General features: G+C 56.0%; 1 protein-coding gene across 1 annotated transcript in view; it reads left to right on the top strand.

Annotated features, from left to right (window-relative positions):
• The first annotated feature begins 444 nt into the window (after positions 1 to 444).
• MPPED1 (metallophosphoesterase domain containing 1) overlaps positions 445 to 24,141 on the top strand; it is a 64,430-nt gene continuing 40,733 nt past the window's right edge. Inside the window, exons 1-2 of the mRNA XM_069490952.1 lie at positions 445 to 668; positions 9,219 to 9,400. Coding sequence (XP_069347053.1) covers positions 445 to 668; positions 9,219 to 9,400 — 406 coding nt within the window. The remainder of the gene's footprint in view (positions 669 to 9,218; positions 9,401 to 24,141) is intronic.

Below are 24,141 nucleotides of genomic sequence, written 5' to 3' on the forward strand. Positions count from 1 at the left end.
AACACCAGCCGCTGTCTTGCCCCAGCTCCCTGTCAGCCCCAAGGTTCTGGAGGATTTTGCTGAAGGGGAAAAAAAAGGCCTGAAGTATTTGAACATGGGCCGTGCACGCATCCGTCCCCGGCGCTGCCGGTTGTTTTTCTTTTTCTTTTTTTTTCCCCGGTCCCCTCCCTCCCTTCTCTTTTCTTTTTACCAAAGTATATTCATCAAACTGCTGAGTTGGAAAGATTTGTAATGAGTTTTTGAGCTGTACGACTGTGTTTTTTCCCTCTCCCCCCGCCCTCTCCCTCTTTCTAAATCTTCATCTGACATTAAATAAAGCAAATCCCAAACAGATTAACTGTCGCACGGTTCTGCTCCGTCTCCTCAGTCTGTTCCCAGGTCTGGCGGGGGCCGGGCGGCGGTGGTGGCGGCAGCGGGAGATGCCCGGGCGGCCAGCGGAGGTCCATGTGGCTCTCTAGGTGGGATGCCGGCGTCCTGAAGGCGGAGGCCCTGGCGCTGCTCCCCTGCGGCCTGGGCATGGCGTTCTCCCAGTCTCACGTGATGGCCGCGCGGCGGCACCAGCACGGCCGGCTCATCATCGAGGTGGACGAGTACAGCTCCAACCCCACCCAGGCCTTCACCTTCTACAACATCAACCAGGGCCGCTTCCAGCCACCGCACGTGCAGATGTAAGTGGGCGCCCCGTGGGACCCGCGGGCGGGGGTGGTGATGGCCACCGGGGTGGGCTTCTGCGCTCGGGGTGCCTCCTGCCTTCCGGGCGCAGTTAACAAGCCTGAATGTTTGTTGACTGAACCAATTCTGGAACCCTAGGATCATCGGGGCCCTGAGCTGGGAGGGACCCGCGAGAAGCTGCAGATTGGTGGCCTGTGGGCGATTCTGGCCCGCAGTCCTGTTTTATTTGGCCAGGAGAATGTTTTACAAATATTTAAAATGAGGTGAATGCATATAGAAACCCAGACTTCTGGCTTCACTTGACAAAACCAAAAGGCCTGGCAACTCCAGGCCCACACGTCCTCTTGGCAACGTCTGCGGGGCTGAATTCCGGCTCCCCGCCTTGGCTTTTGGGCCAGTGACCCTTTTCTGATTGACTCTCCTCATTGTACAGATGGGGAGACTGAGTCCCGGAGCGGGTGAGGTACTTGCTGCAGGCCCCCTGGCAGGTTAGGACCCTAGTCTTGGGCTGACCGTCTCCCCTGCACCCCACCGCCCCTTCCCTTCATCCGGACCCCTGTGCTTCTGCTGTGAGAGCAGAGATGCTTTTCCAGAAGGACTAAGGAGTTCTGCCACCTGCCCCTTGGGGCTGTGATGGAAATACCAGGGGTGCCGGAGCATGAGGCCTTGGGGAACACACAGACTCGGGACCCCCTTAGAACAGCACCCTGGACTTGTGCCAACACCTGTGCATGGGCCAAAATCCCTGGATTTTCTCTGAGGTCCTGGAGATGTATGGGTGGCCCAGGGTGGAGGTGCATAAGCTCCTGGCCCTGCTCTGCGACTCCCCGTGTCCCTAGGGGACCCTCCTCCTTTATCCCCATTGCTCCTCCCATTGGTCCTGTGTGGCAGAGCTTACCTGGTTAAGCTTAGGGTTAGGGATAGGGTCTAGGTGGGGACCCAGGGGCCCGGACTGGTGAGGTGACCCACCCCAGCCCACCTAGATATTCAGTGCCAGAGCTGGCCTCGCAGGCAGGCAGCCTGACCCCCGTCCCGGGCTCCCTCCACGCCCAGCATCTCCGCATCCTTTGCTTGTGGCATCTGCGGATGTGCACCCCTCCACCTGGGGGCTGAGTCGTCTGCCCCCTCGGCCATCACACCTTCTCCTGGCCACGCCAGGAGCCACCCCTGTGCTGGGCCTGCTCACGGGCGAACCCCTGCGGAGTGGGCAGGTGGCAGTGCAGGGGGAGGAGAGCTGTCATGAGGGTGGCCTGGCGCTGTGGGCGCAGAGCAGGCCCTCCTGAGAGGGTCCAGGTGCTGGGCCTCCACCAGGGCCATGAGCACCATCTCTGGGCAGAGGTGTTTTGGTGGCATCCCAGCCGCTGTCCCTCAGGGACACTGGAGGAGCCTTCATGTGGACCCTCAGAGACGGGGCCTGGCCTGGCAGTGTGGGTGCGGCCCACCTTCCTGTGTGCTGCCCCTCCAGGAAGGGCTCGGGATGGCAGCAGGCCCCAGGCTGGGGTGGGCTCTGGCGCCAGGAACTCCCTCTTCTCAGCGGCACTTGTTCAGGAAAGCGCTTGTTTCTGTGGGGGCGGCGGCCGGGCGGCAGGATGGGCGTTGTCATTGGCTGCCTACTTAATCTTTGGTAGATTCTATTTGGGCAGCTGTCTCTGATTTTCTGTTTCGGGAGTCAGACTGGTGAATTTGGGCAGGATGGGAGGCCCTGGATCTCAGGACTGCTCCGCAGGTTGTGGGACTCTGAGTCCCGGCAGGGCTGCTACGGGGAGGGGCCCTTCCCTGGGCTGGCTTTCTCTTCTGCTGGTGGGGTCAGTTCTCCAGGTGGGTGGGTCAGAGGTGACTGTGCCTGAGGCCCCTGGAGGCTGGGCTGGACGCCTGCCCAGCGGGATGGAGAGAGAGCTGGGCCCTCACAGAGCAGGTGGCGTTTGCGGGTCTGTACCTGTGTGTGCACCCCGTCACCCTCTCAGAGGGTCCCTGGCCCCACAGATAGTACCGTGCAGAGCTGTTATTTATGGCACCCCGCCTGGGCCAGGCAGACACCTGGGAGCTCCTAGTCTGAGAACAGAGCCCTGGAAATGGGAAGGCAGGGAGGAGGCTCCTGTCAATTTCTGGGGGTTCAGAAAGGACCCCCTGGAGAAGGCAACTGCTAGGTTGAGACCCCAAGAAGGAGAAGGGGTGTGAGGAGGAAGTGGGCCAGGCAGGAGGAGCTACAGAGCCACGGCCAGGAGGTGGCTGGGAGAAGAGGGTGTCTGGGAACGCAGAGCTGCCCAGCTGGGCGAGGCGGCCCCGTGTGGGAGACACTAGGCCCCACGGGCTGGCCTGTGTCCTGAGGAAGGGCACTGAATGTCCCAGCGAGAGAGGAGTGATTGCTCCCATATAACTGGGTCATTTGTTGCTTTGTTCATTCATTCGGGACAGTTGTGAGAAGTTGAGTAGGTCACTGGTTAGGAATCTGAGCTAGCCTGCTGGTCGGGTTCATGCCTCTTGGTGCCTCAGTTTCCCCAACCATAGACTGCTGCTCAGAGTAATAGTGGGATGAAATCCCACAGAATAGGGCTTGGTGGGTACCAGCAAATCTTCAGTACTGTTGGCGCACGCCAGGCCTGGGCTGGGTGTCACAGCAGTGACCCAGCAGTGATTGAAGACCAACCCCTGCCCGTGCGGGGCTCACATCCAGCGGCATGGCGGACCTTGGCAAACGCGTCATAAAAGTGTGTGACGCTGGGAGTGGGAGTGCTACGGAGGAAGAGCTTAATGGCTCTCTTGTTGTCCAGCTGGGGAGCTGGGTGGCCCAGCAGGACTCACACCTGGCCTGCCCACTCCCACCCTGGGCTCCCCTGCGGCGCGAGGGTTCTCGGCTTCCACCGGCAGTGGGGCTCCGAGGCGGCTGCGGCTTTGAGGGGGCCCCAGGAAGAGCACGCACTGGGCTCCGCCTTTGAGACATAACTTTGCACACAGCCAGGTAAAGCCAGGCAGGCCGGGACGGGGGCTGTGGCCTCCCCGTCATTCCCTGTGCAGGTGCCGGAGGTGGCCACGTGGGCTTCCGTGGTGAGTCAGCTGCTCCACCTCGGGAGAGGCGGGAGGATGGACGCCGCTTCCCGACACGTGGCCTGTTGCCGCCCTGGGCTTTGTTTCCAGGGGAAGGAGTGACGGGGCCTTATTTAACAAATCCACGACTTATATTTAATAACAACAGCGACGGTCCAGATGTGGCCTCTGATTGAGCCGTGTGATTTACGCAGTTGCCCCCGGAGACCCTGCGGGTGAGGAGGCCGCCTTTGCCAGAGTCACGGATCTCCAGGCCTGGGCCCCTGGGCTGTGGCCTTGAGGTGAAGATGCTGCGTGCTGGGGCTGGGGAACACTGCGGGCCCTGGGAGGTCAGGCGGGCGAGGGGCCTGGGGGTCAGCAAGGGCGAGCGCTGTGGGACAGAGTTGTCCTGCAGGGGTTTGGCGGCGTCAGGCACAGCCACTCTCCTCTCTGGCCTTTGACAGGAATCACGAGGGAGACTCGAGTCATCCCTCTGAAGACCCTCTGAGCCTTCAGGGAGCGCTGGGTCTTGAAGAATGTTGAGGAGGGGCTGGGAGAGCACACAGGCCTGGCATGGCCCCTTTGTACCCTGTTCCCGGCCCTCCCAGCCGTGCCAGGCCAGGGCACTGACCCCCTCCACAGATGAGAGAGCCAAGCACGGGCAGCGTCCACGCGCTGAGAGGTCTGGGAGACCGGGGGGGGGGGGGGAGGGGGGTTGGCCTGCAGCCCGGGAGGAGGGCGGGCAAGGCAGGAGAGGGGACTCAAATTGGGCACCGTCTGTCTCTCAAGCCTCATCCTGCCCTCCCTCCCACTAAGCAACAGACGCAGAAGCTGCTCCCAGTTTCCTGAACGTTCCATTCTTCCTCCTGCCTCAGGTCTTCGCACATGCTGTTCCCTGTGCTTCCCTGTCTCTTTGCCCTACAAGCACCGACTCCTTTCTCAGATCACACACAGGTGTCACTTCTTCACAGAAGTGTTCCCTGGCCCCTCCCCAGACCAGGTCACCCCTTGGCCCAGCTCTAGTTGCTCAGAGTCTCCCCGTTCCTCCCTTGGTGGCACGCGCTTCAGTCTGTGCTCACACGTCCATCTGTGGAACAATTTCCCAAGCGACTGTCCCCTCCACCAGCTTGGGGCTGCGTCCCTGAGCCCAGCACAATGAATGGGAAGAAGGAAAGAAAAGGGAGCGAGGACAAGGCAGGTAGCAAGGCCCAGGAAGAGTGCCGGGAATCAAGGAGGGCCTCCTGGGGTGGCAGCATAAGTCCTGGGCTTGGAGGACCAGCAGCGCTTTGACCCAAGTAGGGCTGGCCACTCTAGGTGGCAGGGCCAGCGGAAGCACAGGTTGGGAGGTGGGAAAGAAGGGCAGGCATCGGGACACAGCGGTGGTGTGGCCATGTCACCTTGGCACCAGCGCTTCATGGGAACAGCACCCGGCAGGGAGTCAGGGCGGCTGTTGTGTGATACTGGCCAGCCAGTCACTGTCCCTCCCCAGGCCTCAGTGTCCCCATTTGTAAAATGAGAGGAAGGGACTAGAGGTCCTTCCTGTTCTAAAATGCCATGGTTCATGTCCAGTTACGTGGCTGGACTTGTTGGAACCTCTGTCCTCCCCCAGACCTTCAGAAGACCCCATTTCCCCGAAGCTGGGGTAGCAGGGGGTAACAGCCTCTGCTTCTGATGGTCCTGTGGGCTTTGGGCATCAGGGTGGGAGAGACAGGTCCAGGCACAGGGTGCAGGGAGACTGCAGGGTGGTGCGTCAGGGCTTCCAGCTGAGCAGCCCCTTTAAGTTCTCACAGCATCCCGAAGAGAGAGTGGCCTGTCTGCCCCCCGCAGAGCTGGACGGAGCCTGGGAGGGTCAAGGGGCCCAGAGCGGAGGAGGTCACCGGGCCGGGTGCCAGCCTAAGTCTCAGTGCTGCACCATTCCTGCTGCCATGATGCCCACTGGAAGATCCGGAGTTAGGCTGGGAGAGCTGGGGAAGTCAGGTTTGGCTCCAGCAAACAAGGAGCATTTATTTCTATACCTTCTCTTTCACCCCTGCAGAATGTTACAGGCAAATTTTGCCTGTGGGTTTTTTTTTGTTTTTGTTTTTGTTTTTTGTCACAATAAGGTATTTTTTTTTTTTTTTTTTTGAGACAGGGTCTCACTCTGTTACCCAGGCTAGAGTGAGTGCCGTGGCGTCAGCCTAGCTCACAGCAACCTCAAACTCCTGAGCTCAAGCGATCCTCCTGTCTCAGCCTCCCGAGTAGCTGGGACTACAGGCATGCGCCACCATGCCCGGCTAATTTTTTCTATATATAGTTTTAGCTGTCCATATAATTTCTTTCTATTTTTAGTAGAGATGGGGTCTCGCCCTTGCTCAGGCTGGTCTCGAACTCCTGAGCTCAAACGATCCACCCACCTCGGCCTCCCAGAGTGCTAGGATTACAGGCGTGAGCCACCGCGCCCGGCCCACAATAAGGTATTGAGGTTAGATGTCTAAATTCCTGTTGTGAAGACTTGGGTTCAAATTCTATTCTTTAACTTACTAGCTGGGACCTTGGGCTTTGGACTGACTTTTCCAGGGCTCAGTTACTTCGTCCACAGGGCTGTTCTAACTCAGGTGTTAGCCAGAGTTTTGTCACTGCAAGTACCAGAAACAAAACTTAAATGGCTTTGAGCATGAAAAGGCATTTACTGGCTCATGTCTTAGCTAGGAAGTTCAGGTTTGGGTCTAGCTTCAGGTACAGCTGGATCTAGGGGTCAAATGACGGTCTCTCATATACTATCTGTCCATGGCTCCACTCTTTTTGCTCTTTTTGTCACTTCAAACACAGGCAGGGTTTCTGGGAACTCCTGTGTGGGTGACGTGTCCACAGGTGTATCCTGTACACCTGGCGGGTGCCTAGCATTTAGGAGGCACTCAGTAAGCATTTATCCGTAGGTGGAATGAAATGAAGTTGGGCCTGGAAATAATAGTCCAGCCTGGTGTGAGTTCTAGAACCAAAAACCAGCTTCAAATTTCAGCTCTGGTAGCTGGGATCATGGGCCAGTCTGCTTTTCTTGAGCCTCAGTTTCCTCACCTGTGAAGTGGGGCCACCCATAGTACGCTGCTGCAATGGCCATTGTGAGGGTGAAGAGTGCAGATGCCTGTACCGTGCTTAGCACATCGTGAGCTCTCCGTACGTGGGGATGGTGGATAGCACGATTGTTGTTATTATTTCAAAGTCGAGCATTTGTTGCAATCCAAATAGCCAGAGGACTATGCAGGGAAATGAGTCTGTTTTTTTCTCTGGAGATTACGAAGTTTGCATCTTCACTGTGCTCCAAAAGCCTCAGGGTGTAGGGAAATAAGAGCAGAGTTTAATTAAAGAGCTCTGACTGCGACACAGGCCCGGCCCAGAACCCGCACTGGTCCTGGCTGGCCGGTGGCGGCGGGAGCTGCGGCCCTCAGGGCTCCTGGGAGAGGTGGGGCTGATTGCTGGCGTCTGAGGCAGCTCTGGGGGTGGCGTCATGCTCCTGCATCTCCCTTCTGTGTGCCTCTGACTTGGTCTTTGTCACCTTGTGGCATCTTCAAAACCTGAGAGAGACAGACAGAATGAGCGAATGAATTTGATTGGCTCACTGGCGTTCTTGAGCCAATAGCCCAGTAGTGATTGGCTGCCCTTGGTCCAATCAGCTGTGGGGAGGGCAGGTGTGCAGGTGGAGCCGCAGCCGGCTGGACTGCCTGTCTTGGGGGAGGGTGGGTGTTGGGGACCCCAGAGGACAGAGTGTTGGTGGCAATTACTGGCAAGGAGATTTCGGCTTGCAGACCAGCTCCGGTGTTGCCTCCTGCTGGAAGCTTCCAGGAGGCCCCAGGCCAGGTTGGGGCCTTCACTGGCCCCCGGCCTCTCTGCTGCGCATCAGCAGAGGTCGATGTCTGGCCGTTAGCCCGTGGGCTCCTGGCGGGCAGCGATCAGGCCTGGTTCATCCCTGTGGCCCTCACTGAGCTCAGCGCTGGCACACGGTGGGCATTTAGAGTGTGTTGTGTTGAATGAACGGGTGAGTGAGCGAATGAATGAATGGAGAGAGACGAGAAGAGCTGCCAGCGCCTCCCTGATTGGTCACCACTGGACTCACTCGGGGGATGTTCCTCTCCCCAGTCCGGCCCCCCGACCTGCCGGGACTGTCCCTTGGCGTAACAGTCCCGGAAGGAAGGGGCCGGGGGTGCTCCCTCCTGCCGTGCCATCGCCCTGGCGGGAGGCTGGCTTGCTGCCTCCGACTGTGGCGGGTAGAGTGTTGCTGAGGCTCCCTGCACATTAGCATGCTGAACCCACGTCTCTTGCAAGGTGTTAATTAAATTTCTTCGAAGTATATTGTCTGAAAAAAAAAAAAGGATAATTAGAAAGATGTCTTTAAAAGTATTTATGTAACTGATATGGTACCGCTTTTGGTTTGCCGCATAATTAGATTTAAACACAACTCCTCGAGCGGCATACTCATTTGGAGAGAGCTGCTTGTCGAAATGTCATTGTGTTGTTTTTAAGAGTTTTGAGCCCGGCAGAGTCAGTCAGCTGGGGGGTTCGCGTGTAGCGAGAGCACTGGACTGGGAGCCTCGGGCCGGGCACCGGATTCTTAGCCACGTCCACATTTATGCACCGGAGGGGCCCAGGGCCACTCACTCAGCCTGGCTGGATCTCAGTGTCCTCATCTGTCACACGATGGGCTCCCGAGGAACAAGAACCTGTTATACATTTGTGCCACTTTTTAAAATTTTCTGTGTGTTTTGCTTGGTGAAGTAGCTCCGTTTCATAGATACACAAACCGGGCCAGGCAGAGCCTGGGCTTCCCGAGTCCAGGAGTGTTTTCCTGCGCAATCCTGCGAGGCCCGCGGTCTGGAATTGGCCAGGCTATCTCATAGCTTGGTGAAGCTGCCTTTATTTCAGGTGCCCATGAAGTTCCCTGTCCCGTGTTGCTCTCCTGGGGTGGTGCGTGTGTTCTGTGCGGCACTGGGGCGTCAGTCCTGACCACTCTCAATGGGGGCGACAGCACCCCACGGGGTGGAAACTGGTTTGGAGGCGGAAAAAGGTCTTGCTCCTCTTAGTCTAAAGCCTGGATGAATATGCAGTGTGTCAGCAGACACGCAGCGTGTTCGTGGTGTTCAAACCTCACGGGAGGAGCGCAAGTAGGGACAGACATCTGAAAGACCACTCTGGGGGTGAAAGTGAACAAAAGACGGAAGTGTGAGCTGCCACCGTGTGAGCTGCCGTGCACAGCAGCCAGGCCCTCACTGTGCCAGTCCTTCTGCCCACCCTCTCCTTTAACCTCCCCCAGCAGCCAGCTGAGCTTCCATTCCCATGTTACAGAGGGGGAAACCAAGGCTCTAGGGCCAAAAATGTTTCGCCTGGCTATTGAGCGGGGGAGGGGAGTCAGGATTTAGACCCAGGTAGAAGGCTGGGCTGACCTGAGTCGATGGGGCCGTGAGCTGCAGCCTCGCCTACATCCTGGAGACGCGCCACACGCAGGTGCCCGGCTCTGGCCTCGTGACCGGCAGTGTCTTCTCTCGCCGCAGGGTGGACCCGGTGCCTCACGACGCCCCCAAGCCTCCTGGCTACACCCGCTTTGTCTGTGTCTCTGACACCCACTCGAGGACGGACCCCATCCAGATGCCCTACGGCGACGTGCTGATCCACGCTGGGGACTTCACCGAGCTGGGGCTCCCGAGTGAGGTGAAGAAGTTCAACGAGTGGCTCGGTAGGTCCCCTCTGCCAGGGCAGGGCAGCTCCTGAGGCTGCCACTCTGCCCCAGCCCCTCCTTGGACTGTGTCTGTCTGTTCACCCTCCCTGCCCCTCCCGCCCCCATCCACCTCGGACCTCTCCCGCCCCAGCACCTGTCTCGGTTCGGAAATTCCATTTGTTTGTGGGATGTTTTGGCCTTGGGACCCCCTCCCAAGGGGACTTTGTTCACATCTGTTTCTGTCTACTTGTGTGTCCAGCCCCAGTGCCTGGCATAAGTAGGTGCTCAATGAACAACCGATGAATGAATGAATGGCTGATTGGGTGAATGAATGAATGACTCTAAGAATGGCGGTGCCAGGGTGGATACTCAGCTGGTTTGTACTAGCTCAGCCACCCACTGCCATCCAGATGGCTTCCCCAGTGAGGGGACACACCAGCCTCTGCGGCCCCTGGTGGGGCCCAGGGGACCAGATGTGGGCTCCTCCCGCAGGCAGCCGTTGGTACCGGCAGCGGAGCGCATTCCCGCGCAGTGCACGGCGGTGGTGATGATTTACAAGACACCCCTAGGGTTTTGTCTTTGTGCTTTTTTTTCCAAAATAAGAAATAAGTAAACCTGGGAGGGCCCCCTGGGAAAAGTCACTTGCCTTGGAATCCAGAGAAACCTCACTGTGGGGAAGACAGATGGATGCTCCTGCGCGGGCTGGCGCTCGGGCCTGCTGTCACGGCGGCGTGGGTGCGGGGCCGGCTCACCTCCGAACACAGCCCCACGTGGCTGCCAGACGGTCTCTTCTGCCTCCCCAGGGGCGTCCCGCTGTGCACTTGGCTGGGAGCTGTTCGAACAGAGGGCCGGGCACGGGGCAGGGCGCCACGGCCAGCAAGGGCCTGGCTCTGCCAGGCGGGACAAATATTTACAAGCAAGGCCTTCCCTTCTGCTTGGCAGGCCGAGGGCTTTCAGTATTGACTTTCCAAAGGGGAAGCTCTAATCAAGGGCCCGTTTGGGCTGGACGAAGTGAAGGCCGTGGGGCAGGGGCTCCGGCAGGGGCTGCTGCAGGCTTCTCACCGGCTCGGCCCCTGCCGCCTCCAGGTCTGGCCTGCCTCCGAGGAGGGGGCCCTTCTCCCAGGGAGGCTCTTATCTGATCTGTCGTGGGTCTCAAAAGACGTGACGCCCACTTGGCTGAGTCAAGAGGCCGTCTCCAAGGCAGAGACCAGAGTCACTGTGGGCTGTGCACCTACTATGTGCCAGGCATGGGGTGGCAGGCTCTTTGCCACCTCTGTCTTGTTGAATTTGAGAACAGCCCTTTGGGGTGGGTACTGTTTGCATCCCATTTGACAGAGGAGAACTGAGGTTCCCCTGGGGGCGGGGACTGTCTCTGACATGCAGCCTGGCCTGCGACGTGCCCCGTGGGGTTAGTCCCGGAGAAAGCCTCTCAGAGAAGCACACTTTGGGCCTGGGCTCCATGGAGGAGTTGGTGTTTGTGCAGGGAAGGGAGAAGTTTCAGGCTAGTGACGGCTCAGGCCAAGGTGTGCTTCAGGACACTTGCAAGGAGGAACGGTGTGTTGTGGCTGGAGCAAGGGGCTTTGGAGGACATGCTGGTGACAGGCTGGAAGGAAGGGTGGGGTGTGGCTGTGACCCTGCAGCTGGGGAGCCAGGGAAGGGCCATAGCCTGGGAGGGCCGGGCCAGCGAGAAAGATCTCTCCCCTGCCGCTTAGTAGAGGTGAGAACAAGCGCTGGGGGAATTTGGGAGGCGGCCTTCTTCATAATTCACACCTATGGTTGGGTTGATTTTTTATTTGCCTGGGTTATGATGGGTGGGAAGTGTGAGCTTACAAAGGGGTCTTCCTTTTACAAAAGGTTCCTTCCCCAGCCAAAGACCCCGGCCTCTCCCCTTTGCCATTTGGAAGTGTTTGCGGATGGCGGGGCCCTCACAGGCAGGGTGGGCTTCAGACCGCAGAGCGAGCAGCTGCTCCACCCTGGGGTGAGTGGCAGGGGACTCGCACGTGAGTGGGAGCATGAGCAGGAGCCACGTCATAGGAGTCTGTTTGCATTTGTAGGAACTGTCCCGTGCACAGAGTGAGACTCACCTTATGGGCCGGTGTTCAGGTCCCCAGGGTTTGGTGACCACGGCTGAGGGACGTACTCACCAGGTATATCTGGCCAGGCAATTTTATATAGAACTGGTGTTTATTGAGTGTTTAAGATGTGCTAGGTGCTGTTCTATAGCTTTCGTGTGTGCTACTAACTCATTTAATCCTCCTGACAATGGAATGAGGCAGGAAGTATTGTCATCCCCATTTTACAGAGGAGAAAACCAAGGCCCAGAGAAGTGAAGTAACTTGCCCAAGTTCACACAGCTAATAAGCCGCAGAACTGGGATTCAAACCCAGGCAGTTGGTCTCCAGAGCCGAACTCTTGGTGTCTTCTCTGCGTTGCCTCTTCTTAAGGCGACACCTTTCTGATTGGCAGCAAGGGGAAGGACTACCTCTCTGGGCCTCCACGGCCTCATTTTAGATGGGGGTGGCCAGGCTCCCGTGCCCCGCTTCCCTCCGGAGGTTGTTTTAAGGCTCTATTGGGATGGAGGAAATATCCAAATTTTATAAACTGTGAAGTGCTGCATAAATGTTCTTACTGTCCTATGATCTGGCATTTGCCAGGTCTGGGCTGCCCTGGGCAGGGCTGGGGGTCCTGGGATGGTCCCTCAGGAGGAGAACACTGGACCTGAGCCTTGAGGCTGCATCAGCAGGGAAGGCACTAGAACAGCCCATGTTAGAGTGTGTAGAGTTTATGAGAAGTGTTGGTGTGTGGTCTCAGCTGTCAACAGACACACAAAGAGAAAAAAAGACTAGAAGGAAATAGTCACTTGTCCATTTGCTACACTTCACTGAGGACCCACTGGGTGCCAGGTGTGTCCCCAGCACTGGTGACAGTGGGGAGAGCATGTGCAGGGCCTGCTCAGACTGGGTCAGTGGACACAGAGACAGCAAGAGAACCATTAGAGCTGCAGGGTCTGCCAAGGACTGACCCCGGGGCTGCGTGGTGACCGCCGTTAGCTGGGTGGGCACAGAAGGCCTCCCCGAGGAGGTGACGTTGGGTGGCCGGGCCTGAGGTGAGATGAGGCAGCCTCATGCGGATTTTGGGGATGACCTGTTCCAGGCAGAGGACACAGGGCGGCAGAGGCCTGGGGTGGGAGCAGGGAGCAGAGGGTGTCAAGTGAGGGGAGTTTGAGTGGGGCGGGGGCTGGTTTGCACAGGCCCTGTGGGCCAGGGACAGGAGTTTGGGGCTGATTCTCAGTTTGAGGGGAGCTTTGGGAAGGTTTTTGTGGGGGGATGACCTTTAAAAATTTTTTCCAGAGGCCATTATGATTGTAGACTCAGAGTGGATGCAGTGAGGGCAAAGGCTCCAGAATGTTCCAGAATCGATAGTGGGATCATGGGATATGACTGTCTTCTTTACGGAGTGTGTGCTCTCTCCCTCTCTTGCACAAGCTCGCTCTCTCTCTGTCTCTGAGTTTTCATGGGGTGGGGGCGTATATTGTTCTGGTAGTATCGAATCAAGGCAGCTCTCATTGTTCTCAGAAATGGCCGCTTGGCCTCTCTGGTGTCTGGCGCACAGTGTGTCTGGCGGGCAGGGGTGGGGGCCGTGCTGGCCTCAGTCCATGCTGGCACCACCCAGACACTGAGAAGGTCTCCACGAGCCCCTGCTCCAGGCCGTCGGGGTCCTGCCTCCCTCACAGGCCCCGGCCCAGCCCCTTCTCCCAGGCGAGAAAGTTACCGCCTTGAAATGCACGACCAGCTCCTTCACTGTTCGTCGATCTCATGGAGAGATCTAAAATCATATTCCAGGGGCACCTCCAGACAGACAAGAGGCGATTTAAAAGATTAATAAAGACCCACCGTGTAAGACAAGGTGGGCTCCTGACCGGACTGCGTGGCTGATTCCGCGGACTCTGGCTTGCGGGTGGGGCGTTGCCCTCAGCTTGGCTGTGAGCGGCGCCCACCCTTCGCCCACGTGCAGGCTTCTCTCCGGGTCTGCACTCATTGGAGGGGACCAAGCTGGGGTGACTGGGCCCCTCTGAGCAGACCCTCTTTCCCCTTGGCCGTTAATATCCCGAATGCATTCATGAAATAGGAACATCGGCTCGATTTGTAAATATCCCAGAAAGCAGCTAAAAACTCGCTAAGGGTGCGTTCCCCGGCTATAAAGAGTGAAAGGAAAAGTCTAACTGGCGGGAAATGGCAAAGCGCGTGCTGGCAGTTCCTTGCTGCCCCACTGCTCACAGCGCGATGGTTGACACGCAGCCTGCAGCTCCCAGCCTGGCCAGGGCAGTTGCGCCTGTGCGGCAGTGGGGAGCGCAGCGTGAAGGTCAGGGCTCCTGCCCAGAGGCCAAGCTGATCTGTCTTCAGCCCTGCTTCCTCTTCCTCTTTGCTGTGTGACCTTAGCCCAGTTGCTCAACCTCTCTGTGCCCCATCTGTAAAAAGGGAAGAATTATTTACTTACCCAGTAGGGTCATGAGAGGATTGAAGAATAACAGTCTGGGCACAGGGGGAGCCCTTGAAAAGTGGCAGCTTCTACTGTGAAAACCTGCCTCTGCCTGATCTCTGCCCCACACAAAACAAACAGGCGCATCGACCCCTTCGTGCCAGCCACACCAGCCCACTGCACTTGGCACTCGTAGAACGAGCCTCCCAGGACTGGGCTCACGCTTTCCTCTCTGCTGTGAATGCTCTTCCTTCTCCGCTCGCAGTCCCTCCGATGCCACCCCTCCACACCCCCTCGTGAAGCCTGTCCCGCCCTGCTTGGCAGAATCGGCCCCGCCTCCCTCTGCACACCCAGAGCTCCTCGTCCAGCCTTGGTGGTGGCCCCCACCTTGCAGCAGGTAGTCCTCTGTGTCTCCCTGCCTAGACCGCCAGGCCCTGGGACACAGCCCAGTGCGGAACTGGAGCAGTCATCTGAGACAACTCAGGGAGCAGAGGCGAGTTGGGGTCTAGCAGATAATCGGGACCCAATCGAGGTTGCCAGGTATTCCAGGTGGGCAGATGTACTCCCTGGGTGGGGATCAGGGTGCTGAGGGCAGGGGGAGAAGCTGAGAGCCCAGCAGCACCCTCCTCCCAGGATGCCGGCTGCAGAGGCAGCAACTGACCCGAGGCCCTGACACCACCCACATCCTCCCCAAGGCAAGAATACTAGGCCTGAATTCTGCTGCTCTGAGTGACAGCCATGCCTGCAAGAACTGTCAGCTCATGAGCTGGGATTTGCAAGATGCCAGAAAGTTCCCTTTCTGTGACTGGCAGGCGCCAGGCTGGCTTCCCCACCCCCTGCCATGGGGAGCCTGCAGCCTCGGCGGCCTTCACTGCCATGCCCCAGCTCCCGCAGCCTCAGGACCCTACATTCCCCTGGGAGTGACCGCCCAGAGGCCACAGGTGGCTTTGTACCACCTCTCCTGGCCTTTTATTTATTTATTTATTTATTTTTTTGAGACAGAGTCTCGCTTTGTTGCCCGGGCTAGAGTAAGTGCCGTGGCGTCAGCCTAGCTCACAGCAACCTCAAACTCCTGGGCTCAAGCGATCCTACTGCCTCAGCCTTCCGAGTAGCTGGGACTATAGGCATGGTGCATGCCCGGCTAATTTTTTGTATATATATATTTTAGTTGGCCAGATAATTTCTTTCCATTTTTAGTAGAGACAGGGTCTCACTCTTGCTCAGGCTGGTCTCGAACTCCTGACCTCGAGCGATCCACCCGCCTCGGCCTCCCAGAGTGCTAGGATTACAGGCGTGAGCCACCGCGCCCGGCCTCTCCTGGCCTTTTCTCTGCAGCATCTGATGCTGGATGCTGCTCTAATGTGGGTCTCCTTCCCAGCTTCCATAGCACCTCCCTCTCCAGCCCCTTCTCCATCTCTTGCTTTTACTCTTGTTCTCCTCCTGTCCACTGGATGTGGCTCCTTTCAGGGGCCATCCTTGGGCCTCTGACCACCTTCTTTCTAGATGACAACCACTCAGACCCCAGCTCTCCCATCTAGCCCTGCAGAACGCCTGCCTATCTCTTTCTCCCTGAGATCCAGCGGTGCATTGTTCAGTCCTCTTAAAAAACTCCTCCTCCTGGGTGTCTGCTAGAATTTCAGACTTGCTCTATCCCAAACTGAACTCCGAGACCTCTGACTCATCCCCATAGCCTGCTTAGTAAGACGTGCACCCCAGAGTGGCCTTTGGGGCTCTCTCTCCCTTCCCTCTGAGGCTGATGTCAGCTGCCATCTATAGTTATTCAGACCCTGCTGTTGTCTGTCCTGCCCACCATCCCCTCTGCCCACTCACATCACCTGCCGCGCCTCAGTGGGCACTCTGGCCAGCCCGCTGGGCTCCCCTTCCTCCCGGTGAATCCTCAGGGCCCCTCCAGGGCCGAGACCACGCCCAGGTTGGCGAGGGTCCTCAGAGCCCAGTCCGGCCTAGCCCCTTGGGTGTTTGTGGAATACAGCATGGGGGGTCTGCAAAGCACTGGAAGAGCCAGTCGATTAGGCAGCGCCACCCTTAGCAGGACCAGGAAGGGGAGGAGGAGGAGGGCCTGGTAATGGAGTGTTTAGAAGTTATAATTAACTTTGTTCTGCTGCCCTGGCATAACACGATATATAAGACAATATAAAAGGGGTCCAAGGATTTAGTTAAATAGAGCTAGGTCTTTTTGCAAGTAAACCCTTAATTAAAATCTGTGAGGGAGGAAGGGAGAGAAAGGGAAATGGAGAATTCCTTTCATGGCGGTTTCATCGGCTCTGGCCTCATCTGCCAGGGTGCAGAAGGCCCCAGAGCCGCCGGGTTTGACCCGAAATGGGCTGCACGCAGCCAGTTCCCCTCCCCAGGTCGAGGGCGCTGCCCTGCAGAATGGGCACCTTCTCTGCGGGGCTCCCGGCTCAGCAGGGAGCGGGGCTGGGGGAGGGGCTCGCCCTCCCCTGCAGGGCAGGAGGCTGCTCACGGGCACAGAAATTAAGTTTATTTGTGGGAAAAAGTCTTTTGTGGATGCAGCTGGAGGATGACCCCCTTTTTAGCCACCCTATGTCCCCCAAATTTGGCTGTTCCCTTCATGCTGCTCCCTGGCCTCCTCTCTTCTTTGGGGTTGCCAGTGGGGGGCTGGGGGAGGTGGCCAAGCTCGGATGTCTGTGGGGGACGTTCAGGGCTCTCCGTCCCCGGCAGCTTGTGCAGGACCCAGCCTTTGTCTCGTTCCTTCTATATTTTTCCCTCCGTCTTCCCGCTCAGTGAGTGGGTCCCCTCCCAGCCCCCACCAGTGGGGGGAGCGCCCGTGCTCCGCTCCTCTCCTGCGCGCCTGTCTGGCTTGCCCTGCCGTATGCAACCTCCCCTTCCTCAGTTTCCTGACTTTAGCTCCGGAAGATCTTGGCACATGGCCACCCCTTCTGACGACTGCTGTGGCGTGTTCTGGGCAGGCCCGCGTTTTGTGGGTCATGGCCTGGAGCCAGTGTGTGGGTGGCACCCCTGGTGCAGGATGCTCTGGTGCACACCACAGGTGAGGGTTTCCCTGGGTGCCACCAGCTGGCTCTGGGGTGCCCAGGACAGCCCAGGCAGGTGGGGTGGGTGGAGGTGGGACAGGAGTTTTCCTGGGAACAGCCACAATCCCTGGGTGCCAGCAGCTTCAGGCTGGGCAGGCAGACACAGTCTAACCGACCTCACTCTGGCCACGTCTGGACTCGCCACCTCTCCCAGCGCAGGGCACGGGCGCACTTGAGGTCAGGGGACCTGGGCACACTTCTGTCTCTGCTCCTCACTGGCCAGGTCACCTCCCTCCCTCCCTGCTAGGTGTCCACCTCATTCGAATGAGACCACGTGTGGACGATGTGTTAACCCAGCCCCCTTTCTGGCACTCATGTCCCTGTGGGTCCCACACCTCCAGGTGTCAGAACCCCCGTGTGGGTCAGGCAAGTGTCTGCCTTTGTAACTGCTGGACGCCGGCGTGGGGTCTACACTCACCTCCGTCAACACCTGTCTCGGGGGGCCTGGTGCATTCGCTGGTTTGATGCTGGAGATTGAGTGACGATGGTGCAGAAGTGTCCCTGTCCTCTCGGGCCCGAGGACCAATGCAAAGAGAAGTGGTAGGCAGTAAGCAAAGTGATTAGACAAGATCATTTGGGTGATCAGATCAATCAATCAGACCAATGGGCAGGGTGAGGTGATAGTGACTGGGGGAGGTTTCTTGACATAAGACGGCAGGGAAGGCCCCTCCCGGAGGGTCCTGTGTGGAGAAGGACCCAGCTGTGAATTCCTGGGGTGCAGCGGAGGCCTACGGTGGAGCTGAGCCCAGTGAGCCCAGGGTGGAGGCCAGGGAGAGAGGCCGGGGCTAGGGCAGGAGAGGGACAGGGTCTGGTTCAGGGTTTCCAAAGACCGTCTAGTATCAAGGTGGACTGTGACTGCAGCAGGCAGGAGAGGACATGGGGACACCAGGGGATACTGGTGTAGGTGTCAGCAAGAGGCCGGCGTAGCTGGGACTGGACGTGGAGGTGGCCCAGGGACAGAGCGCAGTGGTGTCTGGCTGTGGCTCAGAGGTGCAATCCGCAGATTTGCTCATGAAAGGTAAACACATTGCTATTCTTGCAGAGACTCAAGATTGAATATTTTAAAAATAATTTTTTTTTAAATTCCGGGGACTCATGTCATCTCTGGCCCTCTGATTGGAAGCCAGTCGCTTGTTTGTGGAGGGATTTTGGTTTGGGGGAGCCACAGCCCCAGCGCGAGTGATAAACAGAGTGGCTGCCCGGAGAGCGAGGTTGGGGCTCAAGTGGAAAATGGACGGGCCGTGGCTCGTCGGCAGAGGCTCCCTGTTCACTTAAAAATTAATTTTCTGTATTCTTTATCAAAGAAAGTTCCTCACAAAGCCAAACTGTGTTTTAGGGGCTAAGAGGAAGAAAAATAACTCCTAATAAGATGAAAAATCTAGAATTCCAAGTTGTAGTCAAGCGATTTTGGCCAGCCATAATTACAGTATTTTCATGTTAATGTATAAACCCCTTGAAAGGTGTGCTTAAGTGCTAATTATCTATTTACAACAGAATGGCTTTGGAAATGAAATGAGACCCTCTGGGATGGGGGCGCGCACGCGTGTGTGTGTGTGTGTGTGTGTGTGTATGTATTTCAAACATGTTCTGCAATGGTGTTTTTTCTTTTCTCTCTCTTTTTTTTTTAAGACTATCACCCTAAATATCTCTGCCTTAGATTGAAAAAAAAATTTTTTTGAGACAAGGTCTCACTGTCATCCTGGCTAGAGTGCTGTGGCATCATCATAGCTCACTGCAACCTTCAACTCCTGGGCTCAAGCAATCCTCCTGCCTCAGCCTCCCAAGTAGCTGGGACTATAGGCGCACACCATTATGCCTGGCTAATTTTTTTTATTTTTGTAGAGACAGGGTCTTGCTCTTGCTCAGGCTGGTCTCGAACACCTGAGTTCAAGTGATCTTCCTGTCTTGGCCTCCCAAAGAGCTAGGATTACAGACATGAGCCACCTCTCCTGGCTGAATTTTTTTTTTTTTTTTTTTAATGTTTAAACAAGGTAGCAATGTATTTCTCTGAGAGGACCGGGCTATCTGGAAGTTCTTATATGGTTTTATTTTGTGTATTATGTTATTTGTTTGGTTTTTTTCTTATTTATATCTCATTTGTGTCAAATGGTTTGAAATAGTTTATACAAACAGTAAGAATAATAAAATGGGCAGCGTATTGATGACAAATTTGAAGCCAAGTTTAAAAAGAAAAAAGAAATTAGAGCAGTTCAGAGGGAGGACCTAGAATTTTAACACCCAGAGCTATGTGGGCTCTATGAGTGGGAAACTGGGGTCTGAGCTTCCTGGGGGCCAAAGCGAAAAGGGAGATGCATTTGATCCTGACTGTTGGAAGATATACCAGCTCCTCTGATTGGTCAATCCCCTGTAATGTGTTTGATATCCGTCTCACTCAGCTGTGAGTACCTTGAGGGACGAGAGTCATTTCAGTGTAAGAGGACCTTGGTAAAATTTTTTGTATTTGAATAATAACAACAAATACTTGTTTGGTGTTTCCTGTTATATAAAACATGCCCGTTTCTGTCATTCATTTTGTGCTTTCTATCCCCGCACCCCCACCTCCTTTTGGATTTATTGAGGTTTCTTTTTTTCCCTTTTACTGGTTTGGAAATTGTGCATTCTTTTTTGATTCATTTAGTAGTTACTCATAAATGTTTAATATGCATATCTGACTTAACTCAGTCTAAAATTAATCACTGTCTCCATGCTTCCCCGAAGGACTCTGGAATCCACCTACCCCATCCCCTCGCGCTGCCATCTTATGTATTTGCTGTCTGGTGTTCATGTCTAACTTGTTTTTAACCCTGCTCCAAAGAAGTCATGGTGGTTGTTTGTTTTCCAGTTTGCACTTCATTATTTACTCAACAGATGTTTACTGAGCAGTTTTTAGGCCCTGGGGATGCAGCAGTGAAGGAAACCTAGTGCCTGCCTTTGTGAGGCAGGGGAGACAGGCTGTGGCTAAATGGGGGGCCAGGGTGTGGGGACGGGGAGGGCTGGGGTGGGGCGGGACCCTCTGCTGAGGGCACAGCTGAGCAGAGACCTGAATGGAGCCTGGGCAGAGGCAGCAGCTCTGCTTGGGGGTATTGGTGGCAGATCTGAGGACCAGCAAGGAGGCCGTGGCTGGGGTTCCACGGAGTGTCGGAGGGAGCCGGGGAGAGAATTGGAGGCCACCTGGGGGATGGGACCAGGTAGGGAAGCTGGGGGCGGTTCATGCAGGAAATGGCACTTGAGGCAGACCTGGGCACTTGGGCAGTGCTTGGACAAGTGAAGGGTGAGCGCAGGCCTTCCAGCTCAAGGGGGCGGGCTGCCCAGGGGCCCAAGGCTGGAGCTCCTGCTTGCCATTGGTTTGCAGTCACTCATTCATTCAGCAAACATTTGTGGAGCACCTACCTTGTTCTACGCCCTGTGCTAGGTGCTGGGGCTACGGGGGCAGCAAATCAACCAAGGGTCCCATTTAAGAGTCATATCAACAAGAAAAGGCCATGACATGATGGAGACAGGAAGGGTGAAGAGGTAGCCTGGGACCGAATCAGACCATCCAGGTTTCACTTGCAGCTCACCTGCCTCCCAGGTGTGGGGCTGAGGGCAGGTGACTTTCCTGAGCAGAGGAGGCTGGTGGTTGTGCGGATGGGAGAAGGCGTGTTCCAAGCATGCGGTCCGGGGCTTTGCCGAGCTTCCTGGTGGGAGCCTTCCTCTTCATTCTCAAGTGCGTCTTCACGCGCTCGCTCTCGTTGGCAGCTGCGGAACGGCCGGGAGAGCTCGCTGGCTGGTTGTCCGAGAGCAGGGTGGTGGGGGAGGCGAGACTTCCTTGCTGGTGCGCCGCTTCTCTTTCTCACAAACACGGAGAGACTGCGTTTGGATGTGAAATAAACCTGTGGGTTTTTAAAAATGTCATTTTCGTACTGGATTTCATTCCAGAATAGGAATCATGAACAAGCCAGAAAATCCTGGCCGGCACAGAATTAAAATGTTCTGCTCCTGTGCGCACACAGACTTCTGGAATGTGTGGACGATTCCACCATTTCCTGTCTACACAGCCTCCGCTGCCCATCTCTGGCACCTGGACTCAGCGTAGGCTGTCAGAGCTCTGTGACCGGTTTGGTTTAGAGAATGCAAGAGTGGAAACCGACAGGGCTGTCTCCCTCCTGGGCTCGCACTTAAGCCCACAAGCAGCCCTGCTCAGACTTCAGCACCCAAGGACCCCCCGGGAGGGAGATCTTGTTAATGTGCAGATCCTGGAGGGCATGCAATTGTGCATTTTTAATGAGCGCCAAGGGTATGCCCCTTTTGTTCTCCTGGGACCCTTTTGGGGACCACACTTTGAGTGGCAGGGCCCTAGACCAGCCGTGTCCCAAAGAGCCTCCTGCGAGGGCGGGATGCTTCCCCTGCGTTGTCCAGCGTGGCAGCCACTAGCCTCGTGTGGGTATCCAGCGCTTGAATGTCATTTGTGTGACTGACAAACTTGATGTTTGTATTTTATTACATTGTGGTTAATTTGAAATTAAACAGCCACAGGGAGTTCTTAGCTACCGTAGTGGACAACACCGGCGAGACAACCCCCGGAGGTGTCTGCTGTCACTGTCTCGCTTTGCAGGTGAAGAAACCGAGCTCTGAGCGGCAGAGAGCTTGCCCAGCGTCACACAGCAAATAAAATGGAGTCAAGAGTGTGACCCAAGGCCTATGTTCTTTTTAAAATTTTTATTTTTTTTTAATAACTGAGGTGACCTTTTTTTTTTTTTTTATGTGGGAACTACCCCTGTGTGTCCATAAAATCCCAGCCAGCCCTTTCTATTAACAAATTCCTCCTTTCCAAGACGGGTTTGATATTTGTGGTCAGGAATAATGCTTTCTGGCATTAGGACAACTGAACAAAGTCCTGTCTAAGCTGCTGATGGGATATGAGAATTTCCAATGTCCTACATTTCATATTAAAAAAAACACACATTTTGCTACAAAACCTATCCAAGTCACACAGGCTTAACAGCGGTAATGACTTCTGGATACCATGTCAGAGTTTACAGGCACTTTCACATTGTTTTCTCACTTGTCCCTCACAACAAACATCCTGGGTCCCGAATATTGACCCCACTTTACAGATGGGGAGACCGAGGCCCAGTGCAGGGACATGGTTCCCCAGCAGTCACGCATCTTGAGTGGCCACCATATTTTCAGCACCATGGACAGCCACTCAGCGTTGCTACTGGTTAAATGAAGCAATGGCAGTGCCCACCGTCCCCTTACCCCATGGCCCTGTGCCAAGTGTGGGCACTGGAGTCCCCTTATACACTGTGGATATGCCAGGCCTCTGCCTGCCTTGACCCCTGGCTCGCCCCGTCCCTCTGCCCTGAACCCCCTCCACCTCGTAGCCAGCAGGTGAAGGGGCAGGGGCCTTTGAGGGTCACATATGTGTCAGGACGTGGTTGAGAGCACAGACTTTGGACTGAAGCCAGAGCTGGGCCACCCTGCTTCCTTGATGTGTGGCCTTGGGCAGCATGCCCTTGGACAGGTGACTTCACCTCCCTGGACCTCAGTGTTTTCATCTGCAAAATGGGGGAATAGCGGGATGTTTCCCACAGGGCCTTTGTGAGGGCTGCACAAGACAATGCAGGTGAGGTGGGAGTCGGGGCCCGTACGGGGCCAACCCTGTGCTGTCTCTGTCCGAAGTGTGGCACATTTGAGAAGAGAGAAACCGTAGATGCAGCTGGGATTGTGGTGAGGGGTGGGAGTAGGGGGTGGGGGTGGGAGTGGGGCTGCAGGGTGGGTGGGCTGGGTCAGGCCCAGTCAGAGGGCAGTGGTTTGCAGAGCCTTGGGGTCTTCCCAGGGGTCCCAGCAACTACTCTGGGCATAGGCTGCCCACCCTGCCTCGATGGGGCCAGCCGTGCTCTGCTCAGGTGTAAGCGTTAGGCTTCCAGGGAAGGCCGTGTTGGAAGCTGGTCTGAAAACAGGTCCCCGGAATGTTTGGGACAAAGGAACCCGAAAACAGGCTGACCTCCCTCCCACTCAGTGTTCCCTGTAGGCCAAGGTCCCCTGGAGTCTCCCCACGTCACAGGAGTTGTCTGGGTTTCAGAGGGAGCCAAGATGTGGCCATAGCCATGGTCCTGGGCTGAAATGAGTCAGGGGCCAGTGGAAAGGAATGGGCAGACCCCTCCCCAGCCCTGCCTGGCCACGTGCCTGCTGCGCAGCCTTGAGAAAGTCATTGGTCCTTTGTGCCTCAGTGTCTGCACCTACAAAATGGGGTCATTTACTTGCTTTGTAGGGCTGCTGTGGGGGTGGCATAAGACAGTGTAGTTGTGATCTTGTTTAAGCAGGTGGGTCTGGAGAGACGGGGTGGGGGCGGGGGTTGGAGCCTGGCTCCCTTCTTTCCAGCTGTCTGGCCTAGGGCATGTTGTGTCCCATCTCTGAGCCGCAGTTTTCCCACGTGTAAGAGGGCGCTGATATTGGGAGAGTTGAATGAGGCCGTGGGTGATCTGGGCTCATCACAGAGTCCGGCATCGCTGTGTGCGTAACCGTAAGTTAGGGTTAGGGCTGATATCGTGTTAGTTTGCTAGGGCTGCCGTGACAAAGCACCGCACACTGGGCAACTTAAAACAACAGAAACTTACTGTCTCACAGTTCTGGAGGCCAGAAGTCCGAGATCAAGGTGTCAGCAGGGTTGGTGTCTTCTATGGCCTCTCTCCTTGGCTAGTAGACGGCCTCTTCTTGCATCATCAATGCAGCTGTCGCTGTGGTTTTATGAATGCATCTAAAGTGCCCAGCACAAAGTAGATGCTCAGCCGATGGTAGCTTTAATTACTGTTATTAATATCATCCAAGGAGGCATTTTTTTAAAAAATCATACATTTAAAAGTTAGGATTTAGTTCATTGAAATTTGTTTCAAAAGGAAAGCAGATTTCTAAAGTGTATAGGTTTGTTTCTTTGATCTCTCTTAAGAAGAAGAATTTCACACCTTTCGGAGTGTGCCCGATGCAAATGAAGATCTGAGAGCTCCCGGGAGGCCGTGTGGAGCTAATTCCGGGCCTGTTTGACAGCCACGACACTGAAGGGGAAGCATGGAGCTGACAGAGCAAGGCTTTCTTTGGTAACATCCCAACCTCTCAAAATAGTCACTTTCCAAACTAACATTTGTCATACTGGTGTTTGAAAGAAGTTTCTTGTTCATTGATCCAACTGTGTAGCCCCTCCCTCGTCAGAGCTCCTTGGAGGTTTCC

This window comes from Eulemur rufifrons, chromosome 16, assembly GCF_041146395.1.
Source record: "Eulemur rufifrons isolate Redbay chromosome 16, OSU_ERuf_1, whole genome shotgun sequence".
Classification (NCBI taxonomy): domain Eukaryota; kingdom Metazoa; phylum Chordata; class Mammalia; order Primates; family Lemuridae; genus Eulemur; species Eulemur rufifrons.